This window comes from Mya arenaria, chromosome 3 (assembly GCF_026914265.1).
Source record: "Mya arenaria isolate MELC-2E11 chromosome 3, ASM2691426v1".
In the NCBI taxonomy this organism is placed as follows: Eukaryota; Metazoa; Mollusca; class Bivalvia; order Myida; family Myidae; genus Mya; species Mya arenaria.
The window spans coordinates 87035177-87055929 of NC_069124.1; the positions used below are offsets into that span (position 1 = coordinate 87035177).

Here is a 20753-nt window from a genome sequence, read left to right on the forward strand (position 1 = left end):
CCAATCATCATAATTGAAAAAAAGAAAAATCATAACACCTGTTTTGAAATGTTTATTTCTCTATTTTAAGCCATATAAGCCATATCTCTACATTTTTATCAAGCATACATTTTATAAAAGATTAAAAAAAAATCACATTTATATACACTTTAAAAAAACACAAATGCCATTTAAATTAGTACGCAATATTATCTATTCATTCAAAATACCATACACTCTATATTTATGTACAATTTTGCTTTGTATTGTGGGTAGGGTTACATATGGAATCCGACTCGCTGCATTACAAAACCTGAATGTAACTACCGGTATTTAGTACAAAAAACAGGAATGGTTTGGTTCTTGAAATTCATTCTGTATAACCTATTTTGTTAGACAAAATTGTTGTAAGAAACTATGTTGGTAGGTTTTTGGAAAAATGCTAAAATGTGACAATACCGTAAGGACATTCACACATACTATGAATGTAGGAATTGTACCTTGCAACATGTTAACTATCAAACTGCTATAATGAGCACAGGTTGGGAAAATGCTGTTAAATATTTACCCTGTTTCTGAAAGAATGAACAATTTCTTATCATTGAAAAAGAACTCAAGTCTCTTAAAAATCCTCTGCTAAATGCATCAAAACATTCATTGAATTTTTCAAAATGGTAGCTAATATTACTTATTCAATAACCTTGTATTTTTAGTTTGGTTTTGACTGAATACATATATATTTATATAGAAATATCAAACAAAAAGTCATTCTTGACTGAGTTAAGTCAAAGTGCAAAATCGTAATGGTAACTGTTGATTATTTAGAGAGTAAATAGAGGATAATTGTTTGATTCAGTGTAAGATCATAATATATTTTACCAAGTGAGCACCCAAAAGCTATATTTCACCAGTGGCGTAGTCGGGAGTGAAGTATATACCTTTGGTGTTCACAAGGTGAAATATATTGCAATCTTACACTTTCTCTTTTTATTTATTGCCTAAAATGGATATAAAATTACAGTAAATTATTGTTTTTCAGAAAAGAGCACCAAATTATATGCAAACATCATTTCGAAAACCTCGGGAATTTTTTGTCCTAGCCTTATGCGAGCTGACGTTCGATTTGGAATTGAGAGCAGGCTAAAAGTTGTTAGAAATGTTAAACAGTTTTTTCTCTGTTTAAAGCAGTGAAATATCATTTTTATTTCACTGATAAATCTCTAAAAAACACCAGAAAGCCTCTAATAAATACTGTATTACATGAACCTAGCTTGATATGGCAGTGGTCCACTTACAGTAGATAAAGAGAACGCATCATTCAAATAGCAGGGAAAACACAGTTCACTAGACCCTTACTAATACAAAACACTTGGAATATGCAAATAGGTGGAACACATATATTCTTACGCTGTTCAACATATTTACCGTAATCACATTTTGAGTTTAAATGTTATAAATTCATACTGTTTGCCATTTTTATAAATATCCTGAATGTATATGGATTTTAAAGGTTACAAATCCACAATGTTTGCCATTTACAACTATATGGTGTATGTACACCACAAAGCTGCCAGTACCAAAGGAAATTTAATAATTAAACAAGAATGGCATTAGCAGGCCTCCTTAGTGGAAATTAAGGTTAGTGTAAACATGACAAAATAAAGGTATTTTAGGTTGATATCTGTCAAAATAAAAAAGCAAATAAAGACTTATATTTGTTGTTTAATGGGTTTATAACATAATATATTATTTGACAGAATTAGCTATTTTTTCGCTGTGAATCAAGGTTTTTTAACCAGGCTTTATGATCAAGTCTTCAGAATGCTGTATTTTCACCAAACCATTTTAAGTATGTAGCTCCCGGATGACACATGTTCAATGGTCTGGTAAGCACATGAGCAGCTTTCTAAAATACTCTAGACGATATATTGAAGCAGCTTCATAAGGCTGCAGTTTTCAAGAGTGAATAGAACAATATAGATTAAATATTATTGCTCCATGGACACACTCTCACTGTGTGAAAAAAAACTAAAGGTTTTGGGAATGAATTACAGGCTTTTATAATTTTTGAATTAAAAATATAAAGGTCACTTAGGTTAATACTGGTTTTAAAGGTTCACTAGGAGGCCTGTGTCAGCAGTTAATTAACAATAAATGGGAAGCAATTAGAAGATTGTACCTTTAAAAAGGTATCCGATTTGTCAAAGACACATTTTTAAAAAGAAAGTAAAACAAAACAATATTTCTATAGTCTGTAACATTGTTTCTTATAAATTTGCTTTGAACAGAAATTCATAAGACTCGCACTGTGTTTGAAGTATGCAAGTAGTTCAGATGTAGAGATAGTAATAGATCTTTGAGCCATTTGAAAAAATCTACAACTTTAATGAAAAGAAGTTTCACCATTTACAAAATACATACTTAACAGTAAAACATCTGAAAGACTGATACCGTCACCTATTCACAATCTAAGATCGTCAACATGACTTCCTAGTGGCTGCACCGGTAATGCCGGCACAGGCACCATGATCTGTATTGGTCAAAATACATAAGACTACCCGCTACCCATTGTTGTCTGGGCTTTCCAGCCACTGGCCAGGTAGGACTGGAGGTTGATATTGCAGGCTTTATACACACCTGCCTATACATGAAACATGGTAACACACAGCACAGAGGTTTGTCATCACAGAATGGCGACTTGGAAGTCATTCATGAACACCAGCCTATGTACAAACTCATAACTAAGTGAGTTAACAAACTCCTACTAATGTATTTGCAGTTTCAAATGTGAAAAATGTCATGACTGACATTGAAATGCAGAAAACGCCAGTTTGATACTATGAATATATCACACATGAGTAATAGGATGACCCATGTACACGTGGTGGACTTTGGCACTAAACTGTTAACCCTGCTGGACAGATCCATTCAGGTGTGTGTTAGGACCCCTGGGCTTCATCCTGCTGTTGTTGCTGATGATGAAGGTGGTGCAGGCGGCAGGAGTGGCAGCATTGGTCCTTGAAGTACTGGTACGGACACAGGCGAGACTGGACGATCTTCTGACAGTTTTGACTCACATTGTCCTTGCATGCTGGATCTGAAAAACACAACAGCAGTGAATATTGACAAATAGCACACTATGACCACACATTTCTGTGGGTAGGAGAAATAGCACAGTATGACCTCACACTGTGTTTGCCTTTTACACTTATTCTCAAGTGCTGAATAACTTTTTATATTCACTCAAAAATGCATCCTGTTTTGAATCTGATTAATAGATGTGTTAAATCATGTTTTGTTGTATGACCAAACTTTGTCATTTCCATGCTTTTAATGAAATTTCATTTCTCCAATCCATGATAATCAGAAAATATAATTAACCATGGTAACACGTGCACATTTTATAGTTCATAAGTATATTGATATTGTTCAAGATAATACCTAGAATATTTTCTGATTAAGGTTACCTTTGCAGCTTCAGCATTATGTGAAAAATGCCAACATTGCCAGCATGTCTATGGCAATGATGTTTTCTTGAAAAATATTTACTCATACATATGTTTAAACCAGTAAAAAATATATAGAACAGCCATATTATTACAAAAAAGTTTTGATAACCTTGTTCTGATCCATATAAAAGCATTGAAACATTTTTTCACATGAATGTAATGCAACGGAAACCAACATTCATGGCCAAAAAAACACAGTTAAAGCTGAAGTATGCTAATTTAGAGCACATTCAAATGCATTAAATGACAAGCTTAATCAATTTCTCCCCTCAACTACAAGCCAGCTTAGCAAATATGAGAGCACCATTCATAAATCAGTGTTTTCTAACCCCGTACAAGCTGACAATGTCGGAGCAATTCTTGCAGAAATAATTTCATCATTTCATAAACATAATTACTTTCTTTCCTCTGATGATGCAGTGCAGACTGCTTTGTAAATATAATGGAAGTTTGGAAGTAATTTATTCATCTTCATTGTACCAAACAAAGGACAAAAAAATACACTCATTCCCTCTTATAATTAATAGAATGCACACATGCCTTGCACCTTTGAAAACATCATTTACCTGAAGGATAACTGGTATAATAGATATTATAGACAAAGTTCCCTGTACAAACTTGTTTTCTGACTCAACATGATTGTTATTTAAATTGCCTACGCACTGTTTACGCACATGTTTCGGCCATCGGACGGATTTTTGTTTATTAATTTCAAAAGCTTTGTATGGCCACTAATGTTCCATTTAATCATTAATAGGTCTTATTAAGTAGACAATTCAGAGGTTTGTGCATGTACGCTGGCCAGTATTAGGAAATTGTTTTAGCTCGACTATTCAAAGAATAAGGAGAGCTATACTATTCACCCTAACATCAGCGTCAGCATTGGTAACACACCTTGGTAAAGGTTTTGCATCTTTTGCAAGTGTAAGCACCTTCAAGTCATTATCTCAGCAAACACATCAAGTATTGCATTCAAACTTTATATATAAGTTCCCAACTATCTAACTTACTTAATTAATAAAGCTAAAAAACACTTTTTTGAAAACTGAAATGCAAACCATGGGCCTTTATTATTCGACTAAGAAATTCTGGTGAAGGTTTTTCATGTAGGCACACATAGGTCAATATGTCAGAAACTTAGCTACCGTAAATGTATTGTATTGACACTCTATACAACAGTAGTTAACCATCCCACCTACTTTAATTACCAAGTAAGATAACTCTATTTTGCATATAATGCCAAAAATGGCCCATTATTATCATACTTGGAAATTATAGTAAAGGTTTGCATATAACCACATTTAAAGCTGCACTCTCACAGATTGAACATTTTGATAAAATATTTTTTTTTGTCTTGGAACAAGCCAATTTTTGCGAAATTCCATGGAAACAAATTTTATAAGACTGCTGACAAAAAATAGATCCCAGATTTTTATAATTAATTTAAAAAAAAAGGATATTTTATGCATTATTCTTAAACTGTTAGTAACGGTTTAAGCCATAAAACATTTTTCGAATGGAAATATGAATATCTGCGATCTGATCTTTTGTCATCAGTCTTATATCACTAGTTTGCTGATATTAACGCAAAAATTGGTTCATTCCAAGACAAAAAATAAAAAAGTTGTCAAAACGGTAAATCTGTGAGAGTGCAGCTTTAAGTCAACATTTCAGCAAATACATAATGTATGGTAATGAAACTTTATACAAGGGCTCCTAACCATCCAACCTTCTTAATTAATCAAGTTAGATAACTCTTTCTTGCATATAATATAAATTTTGCCCCTTAATTATTTGATTTAGAAATTCTGGTTAAGGTTCATGTAAGCACATATAAGTCAATAACTGTGCAACTATATATATACTCCATATATTGCATTGAAACTTTACACAATCAAGTAATATAACTCTATAGTGCACATAGTGCAAATTATTCCCCTTTATTTTTTTAAGTAGAAATTCTGGTTAAGTTTTGCACGTAATCTAATTTTACAGTGATCCGTGCATGTTTCACCAAAACTTTGCAATCCTTAAACTCAAAAGTGGTGGAATAGTCAATCGCACTGTCCCTGTGACAGTTAAATAACTAATACCTTTTTAATGATTTAGTAAGGCAAAAATAAACTTCCCTTAAATTAAATTTAATAATTAAGAAAACAAGCGTAATTATGTTACGACTGGTGTACATCCTTTCTAATAATTGACAGGTGACACCAATGACGCTTGAAGGATTGAGGGCCTAAACATGTAAATGACTGTTTTTTGTATATCAATTTCACTCCATCACAAATTAATGGTTATTTTTTACCATGTGGTTTGTTAATTTGACCTATAAAAGATCAATGTGCAACAGATCAGTAATTAACTCTTTTCTGCTTGTTTATTTCTGTACAGACTGATTTCATCCATTTCAATAAATAACACCCCAAACAAACAATATATAACTTGGTCCAACTTAAACTTGTAGCAAAGGAGATCACTGTACATACTTTGAAATCTCACTACTCATATCAACATCAGACTTAATGTATTAATCTGTTGGCAAATTTCGTCAAGTGGGACAACTTTATCCTTATGATGCAATCAGTGAGCATCTGTGTTGGCCTTCTTAAACTGAGCACCTATACCTTCATCAAGCTGAGGTAGACTGCAGTCCTGAGTGTTGCACGTGCGCCGGAGGCTTGGTCTTTTGTTGGCGAGGCACGTGGAGCTAGGCCGGGCATCTGATCCCATACATTTGATGTCCCGTGTCTTCAGTCCTGTACCACACGTCTGAGTGCACTGTTGGGTGGGAAATGGCATGTTGACATGGAATAAAACATCATATCAAGTATCTCTAAATAGAACAGTATATCTTACAACTCATTAGTGTTTAAACTTGTTAACAAGATTCTAAGCAGCAATAATTATTACAAAATATTCTTCTATATTGCTCTTGGCTGACCAACCTGTGTCCAGTGTGTCATATGCCACTGAGCAGGGCACTCAGGGAGGCCCGGACAGGGACGCGAGGTATCCGGCTTACTACTCCTCTTACAGTTCACAGCCTCAACAACCGCAAACAACTTCTTGTCCAACTTCTTAATGCACACAACATCCCTGGACTGAACAGCGGTCCCACATGTGGAGGAACACTGGAATGGTAATATTGTTTCCAGCTTGCAATTCTAAATAGTAAGCTTAAGACATACTTCAGAGCTAATCTAGGAATATAAAGGTTAATACTCTTTTCGCACACCTTTAACATGAATCTCTAGCTAGTTGTATAGTTCAGCTAGGAAAACATTACTGCAATACGAAAGTCTCCCCACATCTCCCATTCAAAGATACCTACAATTGAGGTTGTCCCTCTAGAGTCCCTGTACATACCTCGGACCAGGGTCCCTCAAACCAGGAGCCCCCACATGGCCGGTTGCTTCTGCATGACTTCTTTGCTCGAGGTTTCTTGCCACACTTGGTCTCTGGAAGCTGAGAACCATCCTCTGCCAGGCAATACAAGGACCGTGTCACATACCCCCGGCCACAGGAGCTGGTACACTGGAAAATGATATGCTTTCTTGTGACCAATATTTTATAAATGTATTATATATACATAGAGTAAAATAAAACACTTTTGGAACCTGCATACTTATCTATTAATAGACTTGCCGAAATCAAAACACAGGATAACTGCAGACTAACATTACATGTCTATCAATAGATTTGAGGTGACCCAAACACAGGATAACTGCAGATTAACATTACATGTCTATCAATAGACTAAGGGTGACCCAGACACAAGTTAACTGAACACTAACATTACATGTCTATTAATAGGATTGGGGTGACTCAGACAAAGATTAACTGTGCACTAACATTACATGTCTATAACGTAAATAACATAGATTAATGGCAGACAAACATTACATGTCTATAACGTAAATAACATAGATTAATGGCAGACAAACATAACATGTCTATAACGTAAATAACATAGATTAATGGCAGACAAACATTACATGTCTATCGATAGACTTGGTGGGACCCAAACACAGGTCAACTGCAGAATAACATTACATGTCTATCAATAGATTTGAGGTGACCCAGACACAGGATAACTGCAGACTAACATTAAATGTCTATCTATACATTTGAGGTGGCGCAAACACAGATTTACTGCACACTAACATTACATGTCTATCTATACATTTGAGGTGGCTCAAACACAGATTTACTGCACACTAACATTACATGTCTATCTATACATTTGAGGTGGCTCAAACACAGATTTACTGCACACTAACATTACATGTCTATACATAGACAACACAGGTTAATGGAAAACAAACATTATGTTTCTATAAATAGACTTGAAGTGACCTGACATTGGTTTATGCAAGGTATACCAACTTTAATTATTTAGTTATTTAATTTAAAAATTGCATATCATAAATTTGCAAATATACACCTCAAAACACACGTTTCTTGCAGTGCCATAATTTTTCCTTACTGCAGACATTTTCTGTTCAATCTATTTTTCACGATACCCAGTATTATAAGCATATTGCATGCTGTGTTCATTGTTATAATTTGGCCCACATCCCCGGCGTCGAGTCAATGCTATGCGCGGTGCTGCGAAGTGTTTTCACAGTAATTAAGGAAGCTGTTTATTGATTATGATGGCTACAGTAAATCGCTTTTATTGTTTTTCAGATCCACTTCCGAGAAAATATTTGATAAACTTTGGAACATTACGTTTTGTATGAAGTTTAAGCTTACCACAAGAATTGCAGTCTCATAAATTTGCCAATGAATATCAGAACAAGACTTTTGCTTTTGTTGACAATGTTTGATTATTACATGGCTGAATAATTGCATTTTATTTTTAACCACCAATGAAGAATATATATATCATATAATTATAGCTACATTGTCGTCTGTTTTATCATGAATTACAATCAGAGGCAATATATTAATGATTCAATGTTTACTATTAACAAGTCAGGACAATATTCACATGGTGTTTGGACACAAATTGCTGTTTAGAACTTTATGCGACTTACAATGTGTATAAGGATAAAAACGAATAACTTCTAATCCAGTTTATCTATATGTGACACTTTAACTATAATTGTGATATTCGTAAAGAAGTAGATGAATTTTAACAAATCACATAAATTATAAACAAACACTTTGTGCAATGAACTTAATTCAATTTTGTTTTATTGGTTTTGACACTTGCAGAAACGTACAATTACCTCTGCTCTCCCAACAAAAACGCATGAAAAATGAACAGAGCTACTGGTGCAAGCTCTTCTTAAAGGCACGAAAGCCCTTTCACAGGTATATTATTGTATCAATTAACTTATTTCCAAAATGCTCTAACAAACACTATTCCAGCAATCTTATTAAGATAAGATTAAACACAAACACCAAAAAGATTGAACCTTTTCAAATGTGTGAGATGAGATATTTTACCCTAGCAATTGAGTGAAAGCCATGCTGCTAGCACAGCACATTTCACAAACTTCTTTTTGTACTTGTGGCACCTGTTAAAGTACCTGCATGTCGTGGTAAGCCACATGTCGCCGTAAGCCACATCGCAGCAGTATGCCGCATGCAAAGTTTTTGGAAGTCATACGTGGCAGCTGCAGATGAATGTGGTGGTACAAGTACCACCATGTCAGCATCCGTGGAATATATACGACAAAATCTCTCACGCTTTTATTTGCAAAAAACGTGTGGTTGGTAGCTTTATTTGAATAGTGTTACTGTTTTTGCTTCATACATATTATATGTGATGCATGTATGTACACTAGTACATCACATTTCAGGTACAAAATAAATTGATGTAATATCTTTCAGTTGTAAATGCCACCAACTACTGTACCTTCTTCACCCAAGGTGTGTGGAACCAGCCTTTAGCACAGGTGCCCATATCACACGACTGGCTGGCCTCGGGCTTGGGGCCTGCACATTCCTGGTCAGGAACCTGCTCTGCCTCTGTGTTGGCACAGTCCACATCCCGTGTCAGCTGGCCAAGACCACACTCTACTGAACACTACAAAGAATACAGGCTCTCAGTATCAACAATTTGTTTCTCTTAATGTGAAAGAAAACAATGTTCCTTACACATAATCTACCAGTTTATACGTTTTTGATTTTGACCTCTATGTTAGTGTAAAGCTGTAAACAAAACAAAATCTGATTTATTCATGATAATGAGTTTAGCAGTCATGAAGGCCATTATTCATAGTTTTTCAAGCAACTCTTTGCTTGATGTTTCTGAGATATTCGGTTAAAAAAAAATCCACGTTTATTGAAATGAACAAACTAATATTAAGATTAATTACAACATAAATCATTTCCGATTTAGAATGATGCATTGGGAAACCAACCAGTCTTAGATATGGTTTGAACATAATTATTTCATGAAAATATACAAATGACAACATACATTTCATTTTGAATATTTAAGAATTTGATCAGAAGAAAGCAGTTAAATATATTTCATTTGGTTGTCTTCGTAAAGATAAGTACATGCAAAATACTTCAAGGTATGTAAGATATATATATATGTCATAATGGAGCTAAACAAGTGTATTGATATTTCAATGGGAAATCATTAATATGAAAATCTTTAAAATTAATAAAGTATATATTATATAATTATGGAGAGAAAAAAATGTGTCTGTGTCTAACAGTAAACTGATGAAATTTGAAGTCACTCACATGTAAATCAGCTAAGTCAGTATTTTGGAATAATAAAATCTGACTAGAAGCGCCGCAATGCGACGAAACCAGGTTTTTGTTATGGGCAAGCAGAAATTATAGCCAATTAATTTGTTGTATGAATTTATCTTTACTTTTATCAAAAAGAATCGTAACTGAAAATTACTGTTGGCGGAAACCATTTTTCTATATTTAGTAACAGTGACCTTGACCTTGGCCCCTCCCCACTCAAAAGCAATTCCAAGTTAGCTCTTCCCATAATACCTATATAATAAGTTTCATCAATATCTATCAATGCTAACTTATGTTATTGGGCAGAAACCATTTTTCTATTTTTAGTAACAGGTGACCTTGACCTTAGCCCCACCCCCCTCAAAAGCAATCCCAAGCTAGCTCTGTACATAAGCTACCTACACACCAAGTTTCATCAATATCGGTTAATGCTAACTAAAGTTATTGGGCAGAAACCATTTTTACTATTTTAAGTAACAGTGACCTTGACCATTTTTCTATTTTAAGTAATAGTAACCTTGACCTTAGCCCCTCCCCACTCAAAAGCAATCCCAAGCTAGCTCTTCACATAAGCAACTTACACACCAAGTTTCATCAATATCGGTCAATGCTAACTAAAGTTATTGGGCAGAAACAATTTTTCTATTTTAAGTAACAGTGACCTTGACCTTAGCCCCTCCCCCCTCAATAGCAATCCCAAGCTAGCTCTTCACATAAGCAACTTACACACCAAGTTTCATCAATATCGGTCAATGCTAACTAAAGTTATTGGGCAGAAACAATTTTTCTATTTTAAGTAACAGTGACCTTGACCTTAGCCCCTCCCCCCTCAATAGCAATCCCAAGCTAGCTCTTCACATAGGCTACCTACACACCAACTTTCCTCAATATATATCAATGCTAACTAAAGTTATTGGGCAGAAACCATTTTTCTATTTTTAGTAACAGGCGACCTTGACCTTAGCCCCGTCCCCCTCAAAAGCAATCCCAAGCTAGCTCTTCACATAAGCTACCTACACACCAAGTTTCATCAATATCTGTTAATGCTAACTAAAGTTATTGGGCAGAAACCATTTTTCTATTTTAAGTAACAGTGACCTTGACCATTTTTCTATTTTAAGTAATAGTGACCTTGACCTAAGCCCCTCCACACTCAAAAGCAATCCCAAGCTAGCTCTTCACATAAGCAACTTACACACCAAGTTTTGTCATATCAATGCTAACTAAAGTTATTGGGCAGAAACCATTTTGCTATTTTTAGTAACAGTGACCTTGACCTTAGCCCCACCCCCCTCAAAAGCAATCCCAAGCTAGCTCTTCCAAGGAACTACCTACACACCAAGTTTCATCAATATCTATCAATGCTAACTAAAGTTATTGAACAGAAACCAATGCTTGACGCCCGCCCGCCCGCCCGCCCAACGACAACCTCATTCTAATAACCCGGTTTTCGTTAAAAACCTGGTTAAAAAGCATACACTACCACTTCAAGAGTAAAGCTAAGGTGATTATTAGCTGTTCCAGTAAGTGTATTGTTGTAAGCATCTATGTTCTATTGATGTTAAATTGATAGAAGACAAGTAAAGACAACTTCCCAGCAAGGAATGATGTTATTAAGACATAGATCGTAAATTAATGAACTGCAGCCAAGTCTTAACCTGGTATGAAGAATATGTATGTGTCTAGGGACAATATTAAAAAATACATAGGCAATTTAGGAATATTGCAAAGTAATCTTTTTCATTGTTGTACTGAATCAGCTGACTGTATAGCAGGGATGGAGGAAGACATTAGAGAATTGTTAATATTTTATTTGTGTAAAGAATTAGACTACATTCACAAACCTTTGTCCAATTGCTAGTTCTCCATTGAGCGCATGGTTTTGCCTCACATGAGCGGGATGTTTCTGGCCTTGCCTGGAAGTTGCAGAGGCTTGCCGTTATTGGGACGGACATATTCTCTGAGTACCGCTGTCGACACTCGACCTGGCGAGTCTGTACGCCCACTCCACATGTCCTGCTGCACACTGACCATGGCTCACCCTCCCAGCTGACAATATCATAGCAAACATGAGACCATTGCTTTAAGCTCACTTCATGGAGGACATGGATATCATAGCTTGAAGGATACATGCATCATAAAACAGGAGCTAAACAAAAGTGTGGAGCAAACACCAATAATCATCTGTTTTTTCAACAGACATAATTATGGTGAAATATATTAAAACCATAGTTATGGGCCTTGCTTTACAAGTGTGTTTTGTCTCCATCAACATTTGTACGCTGTTTCATTTTGAATATGGCCAAGATTCATGATTTTGCAGAATGCTGAAGTGCCACCGCCACCAACAACAACAATAATACCAAGGCTATGACAATACCTGAACTTCTTTTCTTGAAAAAAACAACTGACAAGCTTAAATAATGAGTGCCACAAAGAAGCTTAAAATAACGTTAAAAGAGAAAGTTATGTGTAATGATTTTTTCAAATTCAGCAAATGATAAGTATGGTGGACCAGTTGAAGGAGACCTACTCCGGTGGGCATGGTGACTTGTTACACACAACAGTCTGCACATTCTTCTTGGCTGGGTCACAGTTCTCATCCGTCACAATCAGATTGCTCTTTCGCTTCATACACACTACCTTCGTGTCCTGCATCCCTGCAGCAAAATACAAGTAGATATGTTATAATACTGTATTGAATGCTGTGTAAATGACTTTTGTAGGCAATTTAACAGCAACAATAAATATTATGCCCCAAATTTTTGTTACATAAATTAAATATAAATTTATGTAAAAATGATAATTGTAAATTACACATATTTATTTTATTTGGATAATATGTATATTTTGTTAAATAACTCAGAATTACTTATTTAGATATAGTTTAAGAATAACTATTATGACTAAAACTCCTTTTCGAACTTTGCATGTCTATACATCATGTAAACATATTAATGCCTGCAGCCTGTATAATATTTTTGGCAGTTAATAAATATCTTTTTAGATTCTTAACTTGTTTTTAAGTTTAATAATTTGGCCACCTTAGGCTAAGTGGTTTCCTTTAATTACCTTAATTGATGTCAACCTATCATATATTTTTCTTCAAAACAGTAGCACAATCCCTCAGGATACTCAGCTTCAATTTTAGATTTTTGTACTGACAAGTTAATGATTTAATGATGCTTATCAAATCTGAGATCTGTATCATATTGTTAAAAACTTAGTATTTAAGATGAAGCCTGTGTCCTGAAAATCATAAAGGACTTGATTTTCAAATAAACTTCATCTTCATTATTCAGGTATGTTGTCATTATTTTTATATATTACTTTTTGTGGTTAACTCAATTTATTTTATCAAAGTACTTTAAAATATAATAGTTTTAATATTTTGTGAATTTATTGTTAAAACATTTAGAAGTTATATTCATATAATAAGAAGTTTGAATTATGTGGAAATTATGTTATTCAATTATTTGTCTTAAAATATGAACTCACTTAGAAATGTACAGATGTTATTTCTGTTTGCAAGTATTTATAAAGTTCATTTTATTAAAGTTATTAAGCAAACAATTATTAAATTAAACTAATTGTAATATGAAATGTTGTCAACCAGTTAACCTTTCACATGCATTTTTAAAAGCGAGTTGTATGCTAATTTCCCCAAATTAGTTTAAGTATTTGTAACATCTATTTGTACTTTGTGTTTATTGATATATATATATATATATATATATATATATATGTGTGTGTGTGTTTGCTTTCAAAATAAATAAAGGACTTGATTTTCAAATAAACTTCATCTTCATTATTCAGCTCAGTCAGTGAAGCTCCCATTTTCGGGCACAATCTCCTCAGCGACCCGACAACTCCCGCGACCTCCTATTTTGACAACTCTCGACAGTCGCACTAAGCTCGTCCCGACCGGCATAAAAGATTTGGTGGGGAAACCGGCGATTAATGACAACGCCAGCAAATCGACAGTATTACCTGCGCAGTACAGTCAGTGAGCAACAGCCACCAGACGCTGTGACAGGAACTGCCTACGAGGATTCACTTAACCTAAGTGATATTAGTGACTTGGCCATCGAAGAGACTATCGTCTTTGAGGTAATTAGGGAAGAGGAAACCGAAATGGGAGCAATCACATTGCCAAAGTTTTCTGGAAACCCAAGGAACAGGGCAGAAGACTGGCAAGTGTGGTGCACTGAATGGGCTGAAGAGAAGATGAAGTACGAGCATAAATTTCTTCAAATGTATCATAAGAATGGTAAGCTCAGATGAAAAACAATGTTGCATTAAGATTTCAATATACCGTGATGTTCTGTAAGTTTTCAAATGACTAGGTACCCCTTTATTTTTTATGCGCGCTATTCTGTCTTATCTTCTTCTTTCTTAACTCAGTAATGATTCTGATTTGACAAACCTATTGCAATATATAGGTGCTTTTGACAAGCTTGTTGAAACAAGAGATGTTAGTGAAACATTTATGCCCCCTTGGGAGCCAAATTGTTAGTAGGATTTGGACACTTAAATAAAATATGGACAATCAGAAAACCTTTTTTCAGCTTACAGTCACACTGACCTTGACCTTTGACCCACTGACCTCAAAATCAATAGGGTTCATCTGCTGGTCATGACCAATAAGCCTACCTAGTATGAGGTCCCTGGGTCAAAGCGTTCTCAAGTTATTGATCAGAAACCGTTTTTCATGTTAAGGTCACACTGACCTTGACCTTTGACCCACTGACCTCAAAATCAATAGGGTTCATCTGCTGGTCATGACCAATACACCTACCAAGTATGAGGTTCCTGGGTCAAAGCGTTCTCAAGTTATTGATCGGAAACCGTTTTTCATGTTAAGGTCACACTGACCTTGACCTTTGACCCACTGACCTCAAAATCAATAGGGTTCATCTGCTGGTCATGACCAATAAGCCTACCTAGTATGAGGTCCCTGGGTCAAAGCGTTCTCAAGTTATTGATCGGAAACCGTTTTTCATGTTAAGGTCACACTGACCTTGACCTTTGACCCACTGACCTCAAAATCAATAGGGTTCATCTGCTGGTCATGACCAATACACCTACCAAGTATGAGGTTCCTGGGTCAAAGCGTTCTCAAGTTATTGATCGGAAACCGTTTTTCATGTAAAGGTCACACTGACCTTGACCTTTGACCCACTGACCTCAAAATCAATAGGGTTCATCTGCTGGTGATGACCAATACACATACCAAGTATGAGGTCCCTCGGTCAAAGCGTGTTCAAGTTATTGATCGGAAACCGTTTTTCATGTTAAGGTCACACTGACCTTGACCTTTGACCCACTGACCTCAAAATCAATAGGGTTCATCTGCTGGTCATGACCAATAAGCCTACCTAGTATGAGGTCCCTGGGTCAAAGCGTTCTCAAGTTATTGATCGGAAACCGTTTTTCATGTTAAGGTCACACTGACCTTGACCTTTGACCCACTGACCTCAAAATCAATAGGGTTCATCTGCTGGTCATGACCAATACACCTACCAAGTATGAGGTTCCTGGGTCAAAGCGTTCTCAAGTTATTGATCGGAAACCGTTTTTCATGTAAAGGTCACACTGACCTTGACCTTTGACCCACTGACCTCAAAATCAATAGGGTTCATCTGCTGGTGATGACCAATACACATACCAAGTATGAGGTCCCTCGGTCAAAGCGTTCTCAAGTTATTGATCGGAAACCATTTGGTATTCCGACCGACCGACAGACAGACCGACCGACCGACCGACATGTGCAAAACAATATACCCCACTTTTTTCAAAAGGGGGCATAATAAATAAGTGCTCTAGCTCTCTCTCTTCTTTCTCAGAATCGTTGCTGGTGTTTTAAAACCCTTTCTAACTTTCAGGGATACCAGGTGTTGTATGAATCTTACCAGTTCTCATGTTGACATTATTGTTTATCTTGTGCTATTGTTATTTCTTCACTACAGTAATTATATACTAATAGATATTTTACATTCCGACATATTTCAAAACTGTTTAGAAATCACATGCAGACGTCAATATGTCCTCATTGTTGAGGTCACACTACAATATACCTAGTTTTCTTCAACTTTTATTATGCCTATAACAAATGAATAAAAGAAAGTTGGACATTTTCATGACATGATATACTATACCAACAACACGACATGTCATACTCATCGATTTATATATAGTTATTATTATTTTGTTTCCCTACATATATGTCACTGCATACTTGTTTAAGGTAATTTGATTTGCGGTTGCTTTACTATGTTTATGTTTAATATTATAACCTAAATATTCAACCCTTTTCAAACTTTGGGGACCAAAGTCTCCGTAGTAGGGGGGAATATTATGCCCCAAATTTTTGTTACATAAATTAAATATAAATTTATGTAAAAATGATAATTGTAAATTACACATATTTATTTTATTTGGATAATATGTATATTTTGTTAAATAACTCAGAATTACTTATTTAGATATAGTTTAAGAATAACTATTATGACTAAAACTCCTTTTCGAACTTTGCATGTCTATACATCATGTAAACATATTAATGCCTGCAGCCTGTATAATATTTTTGGCAGTTAATAAATATCTTTTTAGATTCTTAACTTGTTTTTAAGTTTAATAATTTGGCCACCTTAGGCTAAGTGGTTTCCTTTAATTACCTTAATTGATGTCAACCTATCATATATTTTTCTTCAAAACAGTAGCACAATCCCTCAGGATACTCAGCTTCAATTTTAGATTTTTGTACTGACAAGTTAATGATTTAATGATGCTTATCAAATCTGAGATCTGTATCATATTGTTAAAAACTTAGTATTTAAGATGAAGCCTGTGTCCTGAAAATCATAAAGGACTTGATTTTCAAATAAACTTCATCTTCATTATTCAGGTATGTTGTCATTATTTTTATATATTACTTTTTGTGGTTAACTCAATTTATTTTATCAAAGTACTTTAAAATATAATAGTTTTAATATTTTGTGAATTTATTGTTAAAACATTTAGAAGTTATATTCATATAATAAGAAGTTTGAATTATGTGGAAATTATGTTATTCAATTATTTGTCTTAAAATATGAACTCACTTAGAAATGTACAGATGTTATTTCTGTTTGCAAGTATTTATAAAGTTCATTTTATTAAAGTTATTAAGCAAACAATTATTAAATTAAACTAATTGTAATATGAAATGTTGTCAACCAGTTAACCTTTCACATGCATTTTTAAAAGCGAGTTGTATGCTAATTTCCCCAAATTAGTTTAAGTATTTGTAACATCTATTTGTACTTTGTGTTTATTGATATATATATATATATATATATATATATATATATATGTGTGTGTGTGTTTGCTTTCAAAATAAATAAAGGACTTGATTTTCAAATAAACTTCATCTTCATTATTCAGCTCAGTCAGTGAAGCTCCCATTTTCGGGCACAATCTCCTCAGCGACCCGACAACTCCCGCGACCTCCTATTTTGACAACTCTCGACAGTCGCACTAAGCTCGTCCCGACCGGCATAAAATAAACAACAGATAAGTTACTGAACAAAGACACTAAAAACCACTTGCTGAACATTGACAATTCTAACTAGATGCAGATTATTTATTTGCAACCTCTGACAACCCAGTCGCCACATTTAATGGTGCTAAATTTTGGTGATCGGTGGTAACACTAGTGCAACTGTGACCTAATTGGTTTGTTCACACATTTATGGCCACTGGTATTTCATTAGAGCCACTCATCTCAATGGGAAATAGACGACCTCAAATAAATAACTATGAATAAACACTGAGGAAAAGGAAAGAAATATAAGCTTGTTTAAATACTCATGACCATTTGTAAGATGATCCACAATCAGGCTTAAGGTATTTAGATCTTTCAAACATTACAAATTTTAATTAGTATAAATAGTGTTACCAGCAATATGCCAGGTGCTTGTATGTAATCAAATTGTTTAACTGATCTCAATGAAGGTGATTTTTGGAAAAGGCTTTGAAAGCTGCCTGTCTTTGATGTTGTACTTCACTGAACACTTCACTGACACTCGCGGCTTTCAAGTCAACATGTAGTTCTATAATCAAATTATAACTCACTCTCCATTTAAATAATAATCAGTTGAGCACAGAAGGATTATTTATTATGGAGCATAGACACATGGATGTCAGATTATGAGCTTGACAGAAAATACTTGTATAACTATATGATTTATAATTATGTATATTTAACTAATATTGGGCTGACAGAACTTTGTTGAAGTGAAGACCAATGTTAACGTTATTGTTGTTTTCATTCAAATCTTTACTGCTCTTGAAGCTTATTTGATACACTTGTGATATGCAGTAGTTCTATCACAATTTGAAACAAGTGCTTCAGCTTTACTTGTTTTATTCGAATATATAAACACTTCATTAAATTTTTCAGTATAAAATAGACCAACAATCTCGTAAATAACATAAGCAAAGTTTTAAACAATTGGCATTTGGCAACATTGGTTCAACTGTCAATTAACGGGTAGCAAAACTTGTCAAGATTATATGACTACGGTTTCAAATAATCAATGTGCATTGATATATTTTACAAAATATGATCTTATTATTGGTTAACTAACATTTTGAACGACTGGTTATTGGTCCATTAGGCAAAGAGAATCAAAACAGTGCTGATAGTCATCAACCCTTCCTCTGAGTACTCTTAATATACTTTGTACTCTAGAATACCCCCCTACATCTCACCATCCTCTCACCAGCCTTATATCTGGCTACTCTAGTATACCCCACAACATCTGACCATCCTCTCACCAGCCCTTCCTCTGGCTACTCTAGTATACCCCACATCTGACCATCCTATCACCAGCCCTAACTCTGGCTACTTTAGCATACCCAATACATCAAACCACACTCTCACAATCCCTTTCTCTGGCTACTCTAGTTATACCCCACTTCATCTGAATGAACTCTGACCAACCCCTTCCTCTGATTACTTTAATATACCCCAATACATCTGACCATACTCTCATAAACCCTTCCTCTGGCTACTCTAGTATACCTCACAACATATGACCATCCTCTCACCAGCCCTTCCTCTGGCTACTCTAGTATACCCCACTACATCTAGCCATCCTCTGACCAACCCTTCCATTGGCTACTCTAGCACACCCCAATACATCTGACCACACTCTCACCTACTCTTCCACTGGCTACTCAAGTATACCCCACTACATCTGACCAAACTCTGACCAACCCTTCCTCTGGCTACTCTAGTATACCCCACTACATCTGACCAAACTCTGACCAACCCTTCCTCTGGCTACTCTAGTATACCCCACTACATCTGACCACACTCTGACCAACCCTTCCTCTGGCTACTCTAGTATACCCCACTACATCTGACCAAACTCTGACCAACCCTTCCTCTGGCTACTCTAGTATACCCCAATACATCTGACCACACTCTGACCAACCCTTCCTCTGGCTACTCTAGTTATACCCCACTACATCTGACCACACTCCGACCAACCCTTCCTCTGGCTACTTTAGTATACCCCACTACATCTGGCCACACTCTGACAAACCCTACCTCTGGCTACTCTAGTATACCCTACTACATCTGGCCACACTCTGACCAACCCCTTCCTCTGGCTACTCTAGTATACCCCACTACATCTGACCACACTCTGACCAACCCCTTCCTCTGGCTACTCTAGTATACCCCACTACATCTGACCACCCTCTCACCAACTCTTCCTCTGGCTACTCTAGTATACCCCACTACATCTGACCACCCTCCCACAAGCCGTACCTTTGACTACTCCAGTATACCCCACCACATTTGACCACACTCTGACCAACCCTACCTCTGGCTTCTCTAGTGTACCCCACTACATCTGACCACACTCTGACCAACCCTTCCTCTGGCTACTCTAGTATACCCCACTACATCTGACCACACTCTCACCAACCCTACCTCTGGCTACTCTAGTATACCCCACTACATCTGACCACACTCTGACCAACCCTACCTCTGGCTACTCTAGTATACCCCACTACATCTGACCACACTCTGACCAACCCTTCCTCTGGCTACTCTAGTATACCCCACTACATCTGACCACACTCTGACCAACCTCTTCCTCTGGCTACTTTAGTATACCCCACAACATCTGACCACACTCTGACCAACCCTTCCTCTGGCTACTCTAGTATACCCCACTACATCTGACCAAACTCTGACCAACCCCTTGCTCTGGCTACTCTAGTATACCCCACTACATCTGACCAAACTCTGACCAACCCTTCCTCTGGCTACTCTAGTATACCCTACTACATCTGACCACACTCTGACCAACTCCTCCTCTGGCTTCTCTAGTATACCCAAATACATCTGACCAAACTCTGACCAACCCTTCCTCTGGCTACTCTAGTATACCCTACTACATCTGACCACACTCTGACCAACCCTTCCTCTGGCTACTCTAGTATACCCCACTACATCTGACCACACTCTGACCAACTCCTTCCTCT

General features: G+C 35.9%; 1 protein-coding gene across 4 annotated transcripts in view; it reads right to left on the reverse strand.

Moving 5' to 3' along the window:
- Positions 1–37: 37 nt before the first annotated feature.
- The window catches only part of LOC128227107 (thrombospondin type-1 domain-containing protein 4-like), a 101811-nt gene continuing 81095 nt past the window's right edge, over positions 38–20753 (reverse strand). For all 4 annotated transcript variants that reach the window (XM_052937314.1, XM_052937317.1, XM_052937318.1 and 1 more), the window contains 7 exons: positions 12745–12871; positions 12056–12260; positions 9358–9528; positions 6858–7025; positions 6437–6622; positions 6116–6269; positions 38–3076 (listed from right to left, as the gene is read on the reverse strand). In XM_052937314.1, the coding sequence (XP_052793274.1) occupies positions 2919–3076; positions 6116–6269; positions 6437–6622; positions 6858–7025; positions 9358–9528; positions 12056–12260; positions 12745–12871 (1169 nt within the window). In that variant the 3' untranslated portion in view covers positions 38–2918. The remainder of the gene's footprint in view (positions 3077–6115; positions 6270–6436; positions 6623–6857; positions 7026–9357; positions 9529–12055; positions 12261–12744; positions 12872–20753) is intronic.